We start from the raw sequence: 14,699 nt of genomic DNA, 5'->3' as shown, positions 1-14,699 counted from the left end.
TGCTACAAAGACTCTTTACACAAGGCATAGAATTCACTCAGATGTAACCAGGTCACACCAATGAAAATCTTGACAGAAGCTTTTAAATACTGAGTTGGGATATAAGGGGAAAGTCACATCATTCTCCTGTGTAAAAGGACAGTAAAGCTACCTGGGCTCGAAGATCGTTTTCAAATCGGATTTATAAAAAGCAGTACACAAGTATTGCATGGAGTGGGAAGAATCATCTGGTGAAGTTGAGTAATATTCAACATCTTTTAAACACAGAAACTCAGCATATTTATAATATATATTGCTTTCATGAAAAGCAGTTAAATGAAACAGGTACAGTTTCCCTGGCATGCGAATAATACATTGACACTGGGGATAAAAGAAGCAAAACTGGAAAGCTCTTTCCTAGTATACTTCACTTCGTTAAAATCAGGCTCAACCTTTTACAATTTTTATGTCCTATGGCATTCTGGTTGGCATCTGATTTTGTCAAAATCACCAATAAGATATAAGAGATTGTATGTTTAACAACCCTAAGATGAGTTCAATTCTTAATGTTATATCTCAAAGTCAATGGCCTCTGTATAATTGAAAAGAAATTAGGGGAGAAAATCATCAACCAAATACAAACAATTATCAACAAAAACCTTTATAAAAGATAATATAGCACAAAACAAACAACATTACTGCTTTCTAAAGGATCCATCTCTAACTAAACCATCAACAAAATCCATCCCGACCCAAATTAGAAACTGATCTGCGACTCTGCGAGTATTAAAGCAATAACATCCAAGATAACTTGGAACTTCTAATTCAACTCACAAGCTAAGACAGTAAGACACCAATCTTTTTAATAGGTAGACGACATTATTCAATGCAATCTCTTTGATGGGGTAGATGACATAGTTCACCCCAGTTTCTAGAACGAGTACATGAAATAGTGCACCCCAATGCTTTACTTTGATACCGCCAAACATTCAATTTTGATGCATGTTAAGCTAAAGCTTTTTAAAATACAATTCAGCTTTTGAAACCATATTGTTCCAACTTCCAAACATCAATCAACAGCTTAATCACAAATCTTGGATTCTCGGAAGCTTTCGGTCAGTAATTTTTTCCTAGAACAGCCTTAATCCGTCTCAAACCCACGTTAACACGATCAAACAATTCCATAATATACAATGAGTCAATTATTTAAACACAAATATCATTATTCGTTACTACTAAATTTCCAATTTTTCCCAATTCTCATTTAATTTCTCACAATCAACAGCATCAATATAAAACCAGAACACATAATTGAACCCAAATCCTCTTGCAAAATCCATGCAAATACCAGATTATGTAGAAATCAATCAAATTCAACCACATTGAACAAGAAAATAAAATTGAATTCAAAAATCTAATTCTGACAAAAGAAAAGTAAAATTACCAATCAATCTAAGTAGATCCAACAATAATGTTATTGATCGGAATAAAGATGAGCTTGACGAAGAATCCCACGAAACCCATTACAACGAATCCAACAGCAGTACGAAAAGCCACCTTTGTAAATTCTACAATCCCCAAATTCAAAATCAAAAATCAAAATCACAATCCAAAGATCCAAAACAAAAAACCCTAAAAACCGAAGAGAGAGAAAATTAAATTAAATTAAAATAACCTTTTTGATCGGGTTTGTGGCAACGCTTAACAAGACGAACGCTGTCCTTAGCGAAATCTCTCAAAGGATCGAAAACTTGATCTAGGGCATCCATTGATGAAGATGAAATTGAGGAGAGAGAAAATTAAAACTCAAAAAAATGGGAATTTTGAGAATTGTAGATCTGTGAGAAGAATTAAAGATTTACAGCTGCTTGCTTTATAAGATTTTTGTAGTGAAATTCTAAGTCGAGTAGGAAGCGTAGACGTGTGTGAGCCAATGAGGTTGCTCCACGTACACCATCAAATTTATAAACTTTTTTTTTTTTTTTGAAAGCCATTTTATATATATTACGTAGTACTCCGTATAAACTTTCCTAATTTCTTTTTTTTGACGAAATAAACTTTCCTAATTAGAATAGGAAACTTATTTCATTGATTTTATCCTTTCAAAAAATAAACGGAAAAAATAAATAAATAACGGAAAATTTACGAATTATAGCCATTTAAATTTAGTATTTTGCATATTGCAGTTTTTTTTAAAAAAAGTTGTAAATTGTAGTCCAAAAATTGTTATAAATTGTAAATTGCAACTTGATTCAATTTTTTCATTGGTTTGCGTGTTGAAAAATATTCGGTTAAGATTTTAGGGGCCATATTAGTTTCTTAAGGGACCAAATTGAGCTCGAAATTGGCTAAAAATTAACGTAAGTACCTCGTTTTTACAACAATAAATAATTTCCCATAAATTGATACATTTTTATTACGCAAAACGAGGCACTTACGCTATTTTTTTTGCTAATTTCGAGCTCAATTCGGTCCCTTATTGCCTAAAATGGCCCCTAAAACCTTAACCGAATATTTTTCGACATGCAAACCGATGAAAATTTTTAATTAGATTGCAATTTAAAATTCATAAGAAATTTTGGGCTGCAATTTGCAATTTTTTTTTTAAATGGTTGCAATTTACAAAATACAATTAACTTTAAATAATGGCTGTAATAGACAAATTTTCCAAAATAAAATAAATAAAATTCATATAAAAAAATACAATATATAGAATTACAATAAGGAAAATAAAACATTCAACAACCAAACTTACCTAATTATTAAATATGAGACGTGAGCTATACTTGAAATTAGTTAACCCGATCTTTTTTTTTTTGACTCAAAGTTAACAACCAAATCTGATTTGACTCAAATTAAATAAACCAAATAATAATATTGTTTAATAGCGTAGATTTTTTTTTTCACCGCCTTTGAAAAGCCTACTTTGTGTTTTACTACCTTAAATATTTTTTTTTAATTGTGTTTTAAGACTTTTAACGACTTACAGAACATAGATTTTTTCTGCCTTCAATTAACATACATTTTCCGTCTATGTTAATTTATTCTTAACATTGTAAGTCAGTAAATGTTTATTTTAACTTATTCTTAAAGATGGTGAAACACAAAAGTGGATTTTGAGGGTGGTAAAAAAAGAAAATTCGTTTTTAATAGTGATTAGTTTAATAAAAATAAGCATATTGGCAATGAAACAGTAAATGTTTTGACTCGGCCTCAACCGATTTGAACCCAAAAATAACTCAAACAAGTCTTAACCAGAAATGACACAATTTGAATTTATCTAATTTAAATGGCCCAGTCTCCACCTCCAATGAAAATCAATTTTGAATAAATACTGGAAAATATAGGTGACATATATGTGAATTGTGTAAAATGAATTATGAATGGATGGATTTTTTTTTTCTTGGTAAAATACTAAAATTCATTGGTTTAAACGGTGGTTTATATTTGGATACAGTCAAGTATAGATAAAATTTATTTATTATCTTAAACTGATTTTTCTTTTTCTTGTAAGACATTTTTGCCAATATAATCTATACAAATTCTTCGGAAAAATGGTCTGTCAATTTTATCATCAATTAGTTTAAGTGGCCAAAGTTAAGAAAAATTGTCAAAAGTTCATACTTCGAGATGCATGAACAATAATACGGAGTATAAAGATTTAAGATTATTTTTAAAAAATAAAAACTTTTTTTTTTAAACGGTATATGAATTGAATATGGTGTAAGTCGTTTGACCAGATGTGTTTTGTCACACCATTTGACAAAAAAACCATTATATACTCAATTAGTGTACATTAAACACATTAAATTATGGGTGGTAAAAATTTCTAACATACCTCAGTGAACTTTCACTATAAGCTTTTGTTCTTGAAGATAGAGTTAATGATTTATATTCAAGAAGTTATACAAGAGTTCTAAATTTTGGTTTTGAATTCACTTATCTTTAAGTATGTCCAAGTGTTTAATAGACTTGCTCTCCCTACTTGGTTGATTATTCTCTCTAATTAGTTAAAAATAGCCCCTATTACCTAGCATATGAGAGAACGGAGAGGTGATTAAGGTAAGGAAACTTACACGCTCTAGTGAATGGTTAATATTGTATGGTTACTCTCAAAAATATGCGCTTCTTATTATGGGAAAAGAAGTGAAAGCAAGGATAAAGCAATGAGTGAAGCAGCGACGATTGCAAAATCCTAATTCCTAATATCTACACCCCGTCAAAGAGAGGAGGAGAAACCAAAGAGAAAGGCTTAGAAGATGGAGAAGAGGGTGCGAAAGAAGGGATAATAAGAAGGGGCGTGGGGAGGAGCAGTGTTTCTAGAGGCTCTCTTGACTTAGTGATTCGTCAAGATTTTAGGATGATAATCAAAATTAAAAATCATTTGCTTTTTGTGACTTTCTCAACAATAAAAAGAAAAAATCCAAATTTGATTATATTACGTATATCATCACTAATATCATAGATATTCCATCAGTCACCTTTTATTTGCCTCATTTGCCTTTCCATGTTTTCCAAGCCATGTCTTTAAACATAAACACCTCATATTCCATTTATACAAAAATTATGAATGTACTCTATGATATCTTTTAAAATATACCTTGAAACAGATTCAACAAGATCTCACATGTCTATATTATTTCTTACATACTAATTATAATTTGTGTCAAAGTTTATAAAGTTTGACTCACAAAAATACAATGGTATAAAGTAATTAGGAACAGAGGGAGTAATATTTCGCAAATTTTTCATCGTATTTCACGCTCCTTTTCCACGTTGGATGAAATTATACTTCTAGGGACTATCCCCATGTAGAAGTAGAAGGTTTATATGGTCAGAAAATCAGGAGCCAGAAAGAGAGGGACAGAGAAAGATCTAGTCATCTAGATGCCTTAAAGTGGGCCATTAGAAGCCAACGTGGAACCAATAGAGTCCTCAACAACCTTATCTTTCCCTCATAATCTAATCTTTACATCATCCAACTCTGATATCTTAAACCATTTCCTCCAAATTTCAGCATCACATAACAACCTTATACTTTCTTTCACACCCACAAATAATTCACAAGAGCAACAAAAACAAAGAGAGAGAAAGAGAGGGGTGCGTGGTTGTAAGTTGTTAGTGAATCATGACTCTGAGCGCGATAACATGGGAGAAAATGGCAACTACTGGATGCTTCTTACACCACCATGCACCCAGCACTGGCCTAGCTGCTGGCAGAGCCATGCAGCAACACCAGGTCGCAAGCAATAAGCCTAATCAGATCGTCTGCAAGGCTCAGAATCAGGAAGACAAGGTTATTGCTGTCAACGACGGTGTGTCAAGGCGGTTGGCCCTAACTGCTCTCATTGGTGCTGCTGCTGTTGGCTCAAAGGTTTCCCCTGCTGATGCAGCCTATGGTGAAGCTGGTAATTACTTTACTTGTGTGCTCTTCAAAAAACTGATTTCTTTTAAATCGTTTTCAGTTTTCCAACTTTATATATAGTTTACATCAATGATGAATTTAGGTACTTTATAATGGTATGCTTGACACATAAAAGAATGGTGACTTAAGGAAAAGTCCTCTGATTGTATTACAGTAACAGATCAATGGTGTTTATATTGTCATCTGGAGACGAATCCTTCTCACATAGATCCACCCATGCTAAGCATGAAGGTGTTCATAAAGAAGGTTTATATATGCTAAACAAAAATATAATTAAAGTTTTCAGAAAAGCTGGATCATAAACTCAAGTTGATACCAGACAAGAGTTATTAACTTAAAAAAAAATTAGCTTCATATTCATAACCACAAACTAGTATTTAGTCTGCTGAGGCATCTAGAGAGTTTAGATGTACAACCTTACCCCTTTTAGTCTGCTCAGTGTAAAACTGCAAGCAGCTTTTTTCAGATTTCTGATTTACAAGTCAACAATATTGGATTGCAGCCAATGTATTCGGGAAGCCAAAGACTAACACCGAATTCATGCCCTACAACGGTGATGGATTCAAGTTGTTGGTTCCTTCAAAATGGAACCCGAGCAAAGAGGTAGAGTACCCGGGACAAATTTTGAGGTTCGAGGACAACTTTGATGCCACCAGCAATTTAGCTGTCATGGTCACCCCCACTGACAAGAAATCCATCACAGACTATGGTTCCCCTGAGCAATTCCTTTCCCAAGTAATTTCACCTTTTTGCAATATTACATTAGCCTCCTAGCACTATTGTTCCATTTCTGTAACTGATTCTGAAAAGAAAACTTAATTCATGTTTTTGTTACTACAGGTGGACTACTTGTTGGGCAAACAAGCCTATTTCGGACAGACTGATTCTGAGGTAATCCTTCATCATTGCAGACTACTGCCTTGTTTAACATATTTTTCTTTTATACGAATCTTAATGGCATGTTCTCAGTGGTACACAGTAATCGAACCCTTAGTTTTACAAAGTATTCTCCATGCATGCAGAAATTTAAGTGCTTAAACATGTTATTTTCCAGATAAAGAGCTAAGAATAAGTTTTCATACTGAAAAAATTATTTCCCAACACAAATTAATCTCAGAAAAAAATTTGGCTGTTTTTCAAGTTCTAACCTAGTTTTTCATGGACAAAAAGGAGGAACCATATTTCTAATTACCATTTGGTAATTTTTTTGTGGGCAGGGTGGTTTCGATTCAGGTGTTGTTGCAAGTGCAAACGTCCTTGAAAGCAGCACCCCAGTGGTTGATGGGAAACAATACTACAGCATCACTGTGTTGACAAGAACAGCCGATGGTGATGAGGGTGGCAAACACCAAGTAATTACAGCCACTGTCAAGGATGGTAAGCTTTACATCTGCAAGGCTCAGGCTGGAGACAAGAGATGGTTCAAGGGTGCTAAGAAGTTTGTTGAGAATGCTGTCAGTTCTTTCAGTGTTGCTTAAATAATGTAACTGATTCAGAGATTTCTATTGTAAATCAACTTCTCTACTTATTTTGGGCTTTCTAGTTTTTTTCTTGCTGATGTTGCCTAGGGAGAAGGTACTATATATAAACACCGGATTTTCAAATTGCAAATAGCATATAATGGCTTAAGATACATCTCTCTCTGTCGTCTCCTCAACTCCTCTCTTAGACCACCCACATTCAGTCACCACAACTTCCTAAAATCATGCTCTTACAGGCATATAGGCATAGAATTCTAAAACTTAAGGTTGGAAGTGAGGAAAAATGCAAGCACCCATTTCAGTCATCTCGGCCCCTCAGCAGTGCAGCAATAGCGCGTGTGAACCAAAAACCTATTAATAGATACGAGTATTGAGAAAACTCATGTGCAAAAAAACTCAAATATCCTTGATCATAAGACATACAATTATCACTATAGTTAAGAACCAGAATTGCAATTGATTCAAATTGATCCAAAATTAATGCGACGATTGTAACCAACAAATACTAATTATCATATTATGCTACATAGACTCCAATCAACCCGAACTGAAATTAAATGACACATCACTCGAATATGATCCAAAACAAACTAACCTAAACCAAACCAGAGTTGAACCGCCTATTTGTAACCTCTATGCTCATTGACTAATATTTTTTACTGCTCTGCCTGACAGCCATGGCAACTCAATTATTTGTCACAACTCGTGTAAATAACAAAGTGTTGAGAGGTGTTGCATAATGGTGTACCCAGAACGGCAATGAGTCCTACAAATTCAGAATCGTAAAAATGGAACATATCTAGACTTCACAAGGGCCAAGCTTATGACTTTGGCAGGGTTTGTACTCAGTTTTTGTTAGCACGATATAGAATTTCATGAAGACCAAGAAGTTAAAGCTGTAATGACTATAATTTGAACATCATCATCACCATCTCATGCAATTGCCCCCAACACAATGGCAGGCATTGTGCATTCTGCGGGCAAGAAACAGAGTTCCTATGCATCTACATAGAGTCATAGACTAAATCTACAAGAACCAGCATTATAAATATTCTAACAGAGAAACAGAATTCCTGCAAATCGGTGCAGTCTCCCATTAGAGAATGCTAAGAAAAATCCTATGGATCAATCCATCTGAAAGACCTTTAACATAAAGAGATAATGAATACATATGATCCTAGACCCAATTTAGCTACAAGTGTGCCGTTTTCAGTTCTAAATTCCTTTTTTAAAAATTTAAAAAAATAAATAAAACAGTTCAGAGGTTTTCAAATTAATATTGATAATGAAGTCTAACAGAAATTGTGTGTTATCTTTTTTACATTTGTTCACTAAAAGAATTATCAGCACATTAAGGGAAAAAACGATTTCAGAATCCAAAATGAACCAGACATCAAAACAATTGTCATAAAAACAACATAATCCTCATTTTATCACCATGAATATTCACTTGAGACAAGTCAAAGGAAAATTTACAAGAATAGAAATAAATTCAAAGGTAACGTGCCTCGTTTTCCATTGGCTCTATGTAGGAAAGCTTTCATAATTTTCCATTGCATTGATGGGTGCCATTGCTCTGACAAACACTACGCCTCATATTTGCTCCATTCAAGCCCCATATCCGTATTGTACGGTCATCACTGGCTGTAGCTAACATGTGGTGGTCCACTGGATTCCAGCTAACACAGTTGACAACTCCAGAGTGACCTGGCAATATATCTACAAGTTGCCCTGAACTTCGATGCCATATAAAAACCTACAGATATATTTAAGAATATTAATATCGTCTTATATCAGATCAAGCAGTAAATAGGAGTTCAAAGTACAGCAACTCCTAAGTATATAATACATTAATACCCAATAGAACAGTTTCCTCTGATATTATCTATAAGCATCCTCATTATTGTAAATTATATAGAGGTCAGAATAGGGACAAAAACCATCTATGGAGGAGCTATGGGAAACAAAATTAACAAAAGCATGAATGGAAATACTATGAAAATTAGCAAATCCAATATGTTCAGTCAGCCGAAAACACAAGCTGGATAAACAACAAAAGCACATAACTACGAAGAATATGAGATATTGCAGCCTGACTTGACAAAACAACACAACCTCACAAAGCAAACAATGATGCCTATAATCTTCGCAGACACATCATGGAGCCAGTACAAAAACTGCACTTTCTTGCTAAATTGTTATATTTCAACGAGTACAAGAATAACATTTCTCACAATGCTAGTTATGCAAGACACATTAACCAAGCATCAGCATCACCTTTTGAGTGCATCAACAGCACGCTTGGAGTACTACTATAGGACAAGGTAAAGGTTATAATAAAGAGGCTCAACGAAAAATAAAATTTACCGATCTCTTAATTAACCAGGATTCAGTAGCCCTTTTGTGGATAACCAATAGTAGAATACTACAGAGAGGGCAATCATAAATAGACCTTCAATAACTAAATTAAAATAAAGAAAAAACAGCAGAAATGAGAGCGCACCTGTGAATCTTCGCTCCCACTGGCTATGAAAGATTGTTCTAGGCCACCAAAGCAAGACCTTACCACAAACCTGGACCTTTTATGGCCTTTGTACTTGGCTACAAGCTTAATATCACCATCTATGGTCCAGAGATGGATTTCTTGGTCAAGAAGATTAACCAATATAAATTTCCCATCATTTGAGAGGGAAAATGAAGTTATAACTTGGTCCTCCTCAATCAACCTCTCAAATTGTGTTTCTCTGTCCAAGAGTAGAATTGCTGCTTCTCTGCATATACTTATGATTTGTTTTCCGTCATGAGTTATTTCCAGATCTGAAATTTTAACTGTTCGATGTCCCTTCCAACACTCCAGTTCTTTTCCATTCAGGTCCCACATGCCTATGCTTTTATCCGAAAAGCCAGCAAAGACAGACTCCCCATCAGGAGACCATGCACAGGAGACAACAGGAATCCCAGCCTTCTCATAGACTTGAAGACATTCACCGGATAATACATCCCACCGCCGCACCGTCTCCTCTGCCCCACAGGTGAGAAGCTGCTGATCATCTGGGCTCCACGAAACTTGAGAAACTGGTCTTTGGTGACCACATAATCGATGCTTAAGCGCAACTTCACCATTTACGCCAACCTGCATCAATTAATAATACTTACCTATGTTACACAGACAAGACTCACAGAAATATGAATTTTAAGCATAGGTTTAAGTGTCAGACATGTGAAGGTACAGAATATCAGAAAAAAGGAGCCTATTGTGGGGTTACACATTCATAAACCAAGTTCCTGATTCTAAAAGATTTTAGTTTTGCATGTGTTCACACCATACATACACAAGCATTTAGGCTTGACTTGTTTGCTAGTTTGGAATCACCCCCTTTTGTATTCATTTTGGTAACTCACAGGATAAAGCCCACATCTTACACATAAGAAAATCAAGTTGAGTCATTTGACTATCTGATACCCAGCTCCTTGCCCATAACAGTGGAGAGAGAGAAGCAGCTTACCTCCCATATTATAGCTGATCGATCCTTAGATGCTGATGCTAAATATTTCCCTTTATGAGAAAATTGCAAGCACCATACTTCATCTTGATGCCCTTCTAAAATCTGCTCATATAACAGTCAAACAGATCCATAAATTTCAGATCACGACATCGGATAAAGAAGGCTATCAGTCACATCTAAATGAACAATCACAAGAGTGCCAAAATGTCATTCTCTCAAACTATATTAAGAGAAGAACACACCCCAGAAAGGGGAGAAGAAGGGGATCCACAACCACAAGCAGACCAGTGATATATTCAGAAACTAAGAGACCACACCAAGTATAAAGTATGATCAGCTGATCACATAAGATGGCATATATGCAAAAAATCCTATTCTCTTTCTAAAAAATCAAATTTTACATTTTTACCTTTAGAAAAAAAAAAAAAAGGTAAACCTTGATTTTCAGAAATACGACAGGCATCCTCTATAAGATGCATTACACTTCATCAATGATCAAATATTAAAAAAAATACAAGAATTTGTGTCCCAACCTTTACATAAGCTTCAACAACCCATTGTTCAATGAGATCATCTTCAATCTAATCCCTCATTTTTATACAAAGAGTTGCTGAAGCTTCGAGACAGAAGTCACAAGACTGCATCAAAGACAAACTAGCTTCTACGCAGGAGCTCTAAACCTCTTCAACTAGGTAAAAACCCAAAAATTTTCACTTAAGTTCACACCCAGATAAAACAGCAGTACCAAGATGTGACTGGCACCATAGTAGGAATATGACTCAATGTCTTGATCTTGATACCAGATTGCCAGCAAAAAAATTACAAAAAGAAAATAAAATTGGAAGAGATTTGCCAGTGGATGGAAGACAGGTAACACAGCACCTGGCTACGGCTAGGTTCGAAGGGAATGGGAGGGTAAAAAAAATGAATGAAAGCTAACACATAGCAGATGGAGGAGGCAATTAAAGGGAATCTAACCGTCAACTGGTTAAGAAAGATTAGCGAATCCATTGATTTTTAGTTCATAAAAAGATATATAACACTAAATGATATCAGGTCCATAACCTGATAAATAAACTCATGCAACTGCCAAAATATTAGAATTAAATTCCTCTTTTCCATTGGATTATTTGGGAGATAAAGGAAGTGAAAAGGTTTGTAAAAGATGATGTATGAGACTTCATGAGAGGGGTGATGAGGGCAAAGTAAACATGACAGCTTGATAAGTAAATCACACAAACCATAGATAATCTTATTAGGTGAAACCTCATTAGTAGGATTTGGGATTCCAGTTTGTTATTGGTAAGCATGTCAAAGCTGAATCGCTGGTATAGTAACTTAATGGTAATGGCAATTGAAGAAAGAGAGAAGATGAAAGTCCTGCACACTAAGAAAAATTTTAGAAGTGATAAACCAATATTGTTACTTCAAAAAAAAACAAGGGATTTTGAACTAGACCCACTCTAACGCCTTTAAATAAGAGATGGTAATGATGCTGACATATGAAAATCTCTAAAAGTAGGCTAATTTGAGGCAAAATACCAATTTACAATCTAACCAAAGAGAAACGAAACACAACCCAATGACTATTTAGTATGTACAAAGCCCAATTTCACAGAGAAAAAGGAGGACAGGAAAGAGGGGAGCTAAGCTAAAAGGAGGAACTTAGAAATAGATACGAACCTGCAAAGTACGACTAGGAATATTGTCTCTTCCACAGTGATGGTCAGCATACAATGACATCTCCCTGTCAGAAGAGTTGTGATATATGCAGGTCCCACGCTGCAAATTCAAGGCTTGTTCTACTAGATATTCCAACCTTCTGGAAGGAACCATTATTGTGGGAGGAAGTAATTTCTGCAGCTCATTAAGAACTTCTGAACGAGATTTTCCTTTCAGCGAATCCTTGCGAGCACATCCATTTTCACTCTGCGGAAGATAAAGAATACAAGAAGAAAGTTCATGTAGTCTGCTTGTCTTGATATGTAGAGGTGAAATCTCCGTCCTCAATGTCTTTAGAGCATCCATTGTCTTTCCATCATCTAAAAGCTCAAAAAATTTCTGCTCCAAGATTAAAAATTTGGCTGATTTTATTATAGTTTCATCCTCTAAACCAATGCTTTGCAATATCGAGGCACTTTCATCCCACCTCCCATCAAGAACATGCTGCATAAGCAAGTTAACTGCAGCAGAGTGCAATGGTATACCAGATTCTTCCTCAAGGCACGCACCAGTACGTTCATAACCAAGAGCATACAAAGCACCAGCTATAAGTCTAACAAATTCTAGCCTTTTGATCACCCCTCTTGAACCAATCACTTCTTCTTCCCCTTGGCATTGTATAGGTCGGGCCATCAAATCCCTCAAAGAGCCAGTAGCTACGGTTTCTTCAGCTCTTAAGCTACTTGAAAGACTGCTTGATCCTGCACAAGATAATCTCAGCCGCTTTGAGGGTGGTTGGCCATCCTCTACACCTCCCATGAAAAGTACAAGTCAGCCCATACATATACCTAAAGGGCAACCTATATTGACCAAAAGTTGTTGTAGCCCCTGCATAACATCACCTTTGGACTGTAACCAAAAGAATCAGAAACCATTGGTTTATCTTCCCCCCTTTCCACATATTTAAAGAAGATAAGAGTAAAGTCAGGGGCAAACACAAAAGAGAACATGACATATATCATTTCTGTATGGCCGATCAATGCTATTGTAACACATAAATGCATCAAAACAGCCACAAGTCACAGTCATCACTGAAATGTCCACACTCCACAGCGGAGCAAACCAATGGACACCATCACCAACCATGTGGAGCTGAGCACATGAATCTTCCTAATATAACAGCAACAAGTACACAAATCTTCCATGAAGGATATATAATACTACATATAATCAAGATATTGAATAGTAGAAACTAAACTACATTGTTTCTCGACAGCACAGAGGAGATAAAGGCATAAAATCATGGTCTTCTTTCATAAAATTCTCCACAAACATAAGAACATTCACAGTGCGTCTTCAGAGGTGTGTTCCGCAAAACAATCAATTTAATAAAAACAATAATGAATAGCAACAATACATACCACACTTCAACAAATAATAAAAACAATTATAAACAAACCACACACCATCTAACTAAGAACATGGGATTAATAGAAAGCATATACTCAAATTAACTGAAATTAAAACAATAAACAATATACTACAAGCAAAATGGCAAACTAATTTCTCATTAAATGCTTTCATCTCCTTCCATCCATCAATGAAACTGGATTTGAGGGACAAACCCGAGCTGATCGAAACCGACTTAACAAGCTTGAGTCAAGTGAATAAGCTCGAAATTGATGGGGTGATCGATTACGGTCTTTTTGAGTTATTGTACTTATTTATTTTTAATTTTTAATCATAATCACAAGAACTCCTAAAAATTCCCAAATGGCTGCTTTTTACACAACCAAGAACTACTAAATCCAACCAATTAAGAACACGAGCATTGAAATGAAAGACAATTGCTATAAACATATCAAATTCCACATTCCAATCAAACAAACCGATCAATCAATTAAATTTTTTCTTCAAGAATCATACCAAAAAGCTGAAATTTAAGTTCTTTTACTAATCAAGAACCCTAATTTGGGGATTACTTTATACAATCAAAATCAAGAATTGAAAAAACTAACCGCAAAAAAATCAATCGATGTCGGCTTCAGAAATTGTCCCCAATTAATCAGCGAAATGAATCCAGCAATCACCTAATCATCGAATTACAAAATTGAGGGATCAATTGAAATGGCAAATTGAACAAACAATCGGCAAGTGAAAAACATCAAATTGTTAAAGATTTAAAAAGTGATTAGATAGAACTGGAAAAATCAACAAACCTTGAAAGAAGAGAGAGAAAGAGAGACACGACAATAGAGAAGATGAGGGTTAGTTTTGCATTGCAAACGCTACTACTATTTTCTGGGCTAAAACTCCTAAACAAGTATGCATTTCATTCTTTTCCCCTTTTTATTTACGTAGTATCTTTTAAAAATAAAAATTTATTAACTTATTTTTTTTTTTAGCAGAAAATAATATAGTAGAATTAACTTTAAATAATGCAGAGTTAACTTTAAATAATGCGGAAGTAATCAACATTATCATAATAAAAAAAAATAAAAAATAAAAAAAACTTCGTAGGCACCCAATCATGGATCTACCCAAGACCAATGGATTATATTGGTATAAAAGTTAACACACTACTGACAGAGTCGTGTATAAGTTATTACCGGCAACATATTGGTATACAAGCTAACATATGGCGAC

General features: G+C 34.8%; 2 protein-coding genes across 4 annotated transcripts; one reads left to right on the top strand and one right to left on the bottom strand.

The window, feature by feature from the left end:
* The first annotated feature begins 4,990 nt into the window (after positions 1-4,990).
* Positions 4,991-7,039, top strand: LOC145562061 (oxygen-evolving enhancer protein 2, chloroplastic-like). Its single transcript, XM_081622226.1, has 4 exons — positions 4,991-5,387; positions 5,907-6,139; positions 6,245-6,295; positions 6,622-7,039. Exons 1-4 carry the CDS (start codon positions 5,108-5,110, stop codon positions 6,880-6,882), a joined length of 825 nt encoding a protein of 274 aa, XP_081478352.1. The 5' UTR covers positions 4,991-5,107; the 3' UTR covers positions 6,883-7,039.
* Positions 7,040-8,252: 1,213 nt separating this feature from the next.
* LOC145562060 (WD repeat-containing protein 26 homolog) lies at positions 8,253-14,384 on the bottom strand. 3 transcript variants are annotated; one of them, XM_081622224.1, is made up of 6 exons: positions 14,273-14,384; positions 14,072-14,143; positions 12,075-13,004; positions 10,392-10,493; positions 9,389-10,018; positions 8,253-8,641 (listed from the first exon to the last, which is right to left on the bottom strand). In XM_081622224.1, the coding sequence occupies exons 3-6, from the start codon at positions 12,870-12,872 to the stop codon at positions 8,426-8,428; spliced, it is 1,746 nt and encodes a 581-aa protein (XP_081478350.1). In that variant the 5' UTR covers positions 12,873-13,004; positions 14,072-14,143; positions 14,273-14,384; the 3' UTR covers positions 8,253-8,425. The 3 variants fall into 3 exon arrangements, with proteins under 3 accessions (XP_081478350.1, XP_081478348.1, XP_081478351.1); XM_081622222.1 differs by having other exon boundaries at positions 12,075-12,962; XM_081622225.1 differs by having other exon boundaries at positions 12,075-12,941.
* Positions 14,385-14,699: the final 315 nt, after the last annotated feature.

The sequence above is a fragment of the Chenopodium album genome, chromosome 10 (assembly GCF_948465745.1).
Source record: "Chenopodium album chromosome 10, dcCheAlbu1.1, whole genome shotgun sequence".
Classification (NCBI taxonomy): Eukaryota; Viridiplantae; Streptophyta; class Magnoliopsida; order Caryophyllales; family Amaranthaceae; genus Chenopodium; species Chenopodium album.
The sequence above is the reverse complement of the archived record's forward strand: the minus strand, read 5'-3'. Positions and strand labels throughout refer to the sequence as shown.

Excerpts from the sequence above, each read along its gene's own strand:
- LOC145562061 (XM_081622226.1), top strand. The coding sequence starts at position 5,108 with ATGACTCTGAGCGCGATAACATGGGAGAAAATGGCAACTACTGGATGC. Across the intron at positions 5,388-5,906 it reads TGCAGCCTATGGTGAAGCTG|CCAATGTATTCGGGAAGCCA; the intron begins GTAATTACTTTA and ends ATTGGATTGCAG. Across the intron at positions 6,140-6,244 it reads CTGAGCAATTCCTTTCCCAA|GTGGACTACTTGTTGGGCAA; the intron begins GTAATTTCACCT and ends TTGTTACTACAG.
- LOC145562060 (XM_081622224.1), bottom strand. The coding sequence starts at position 12,872 with ATGGGAGGTGTAGAGGATGGCCAACCACCCTCAAAGCGGCTGAGATTA. Across the intron at positions 10,494-12,074 it reads TTCCTAGTCGTACTTTGCAG|ATTTTAGAAGGGCATCAAGA; the intron begins GTTCGTATCTAT and ends TTATATGAGCAG. Across the intron at positions 10,019-10,391 it reads GATCAGCTATAATATGGGAG|GTTGGCGTAAATGGTGAAGT; the intron begins GTAAGCTGCTTC and ends TAATTGATGCAG.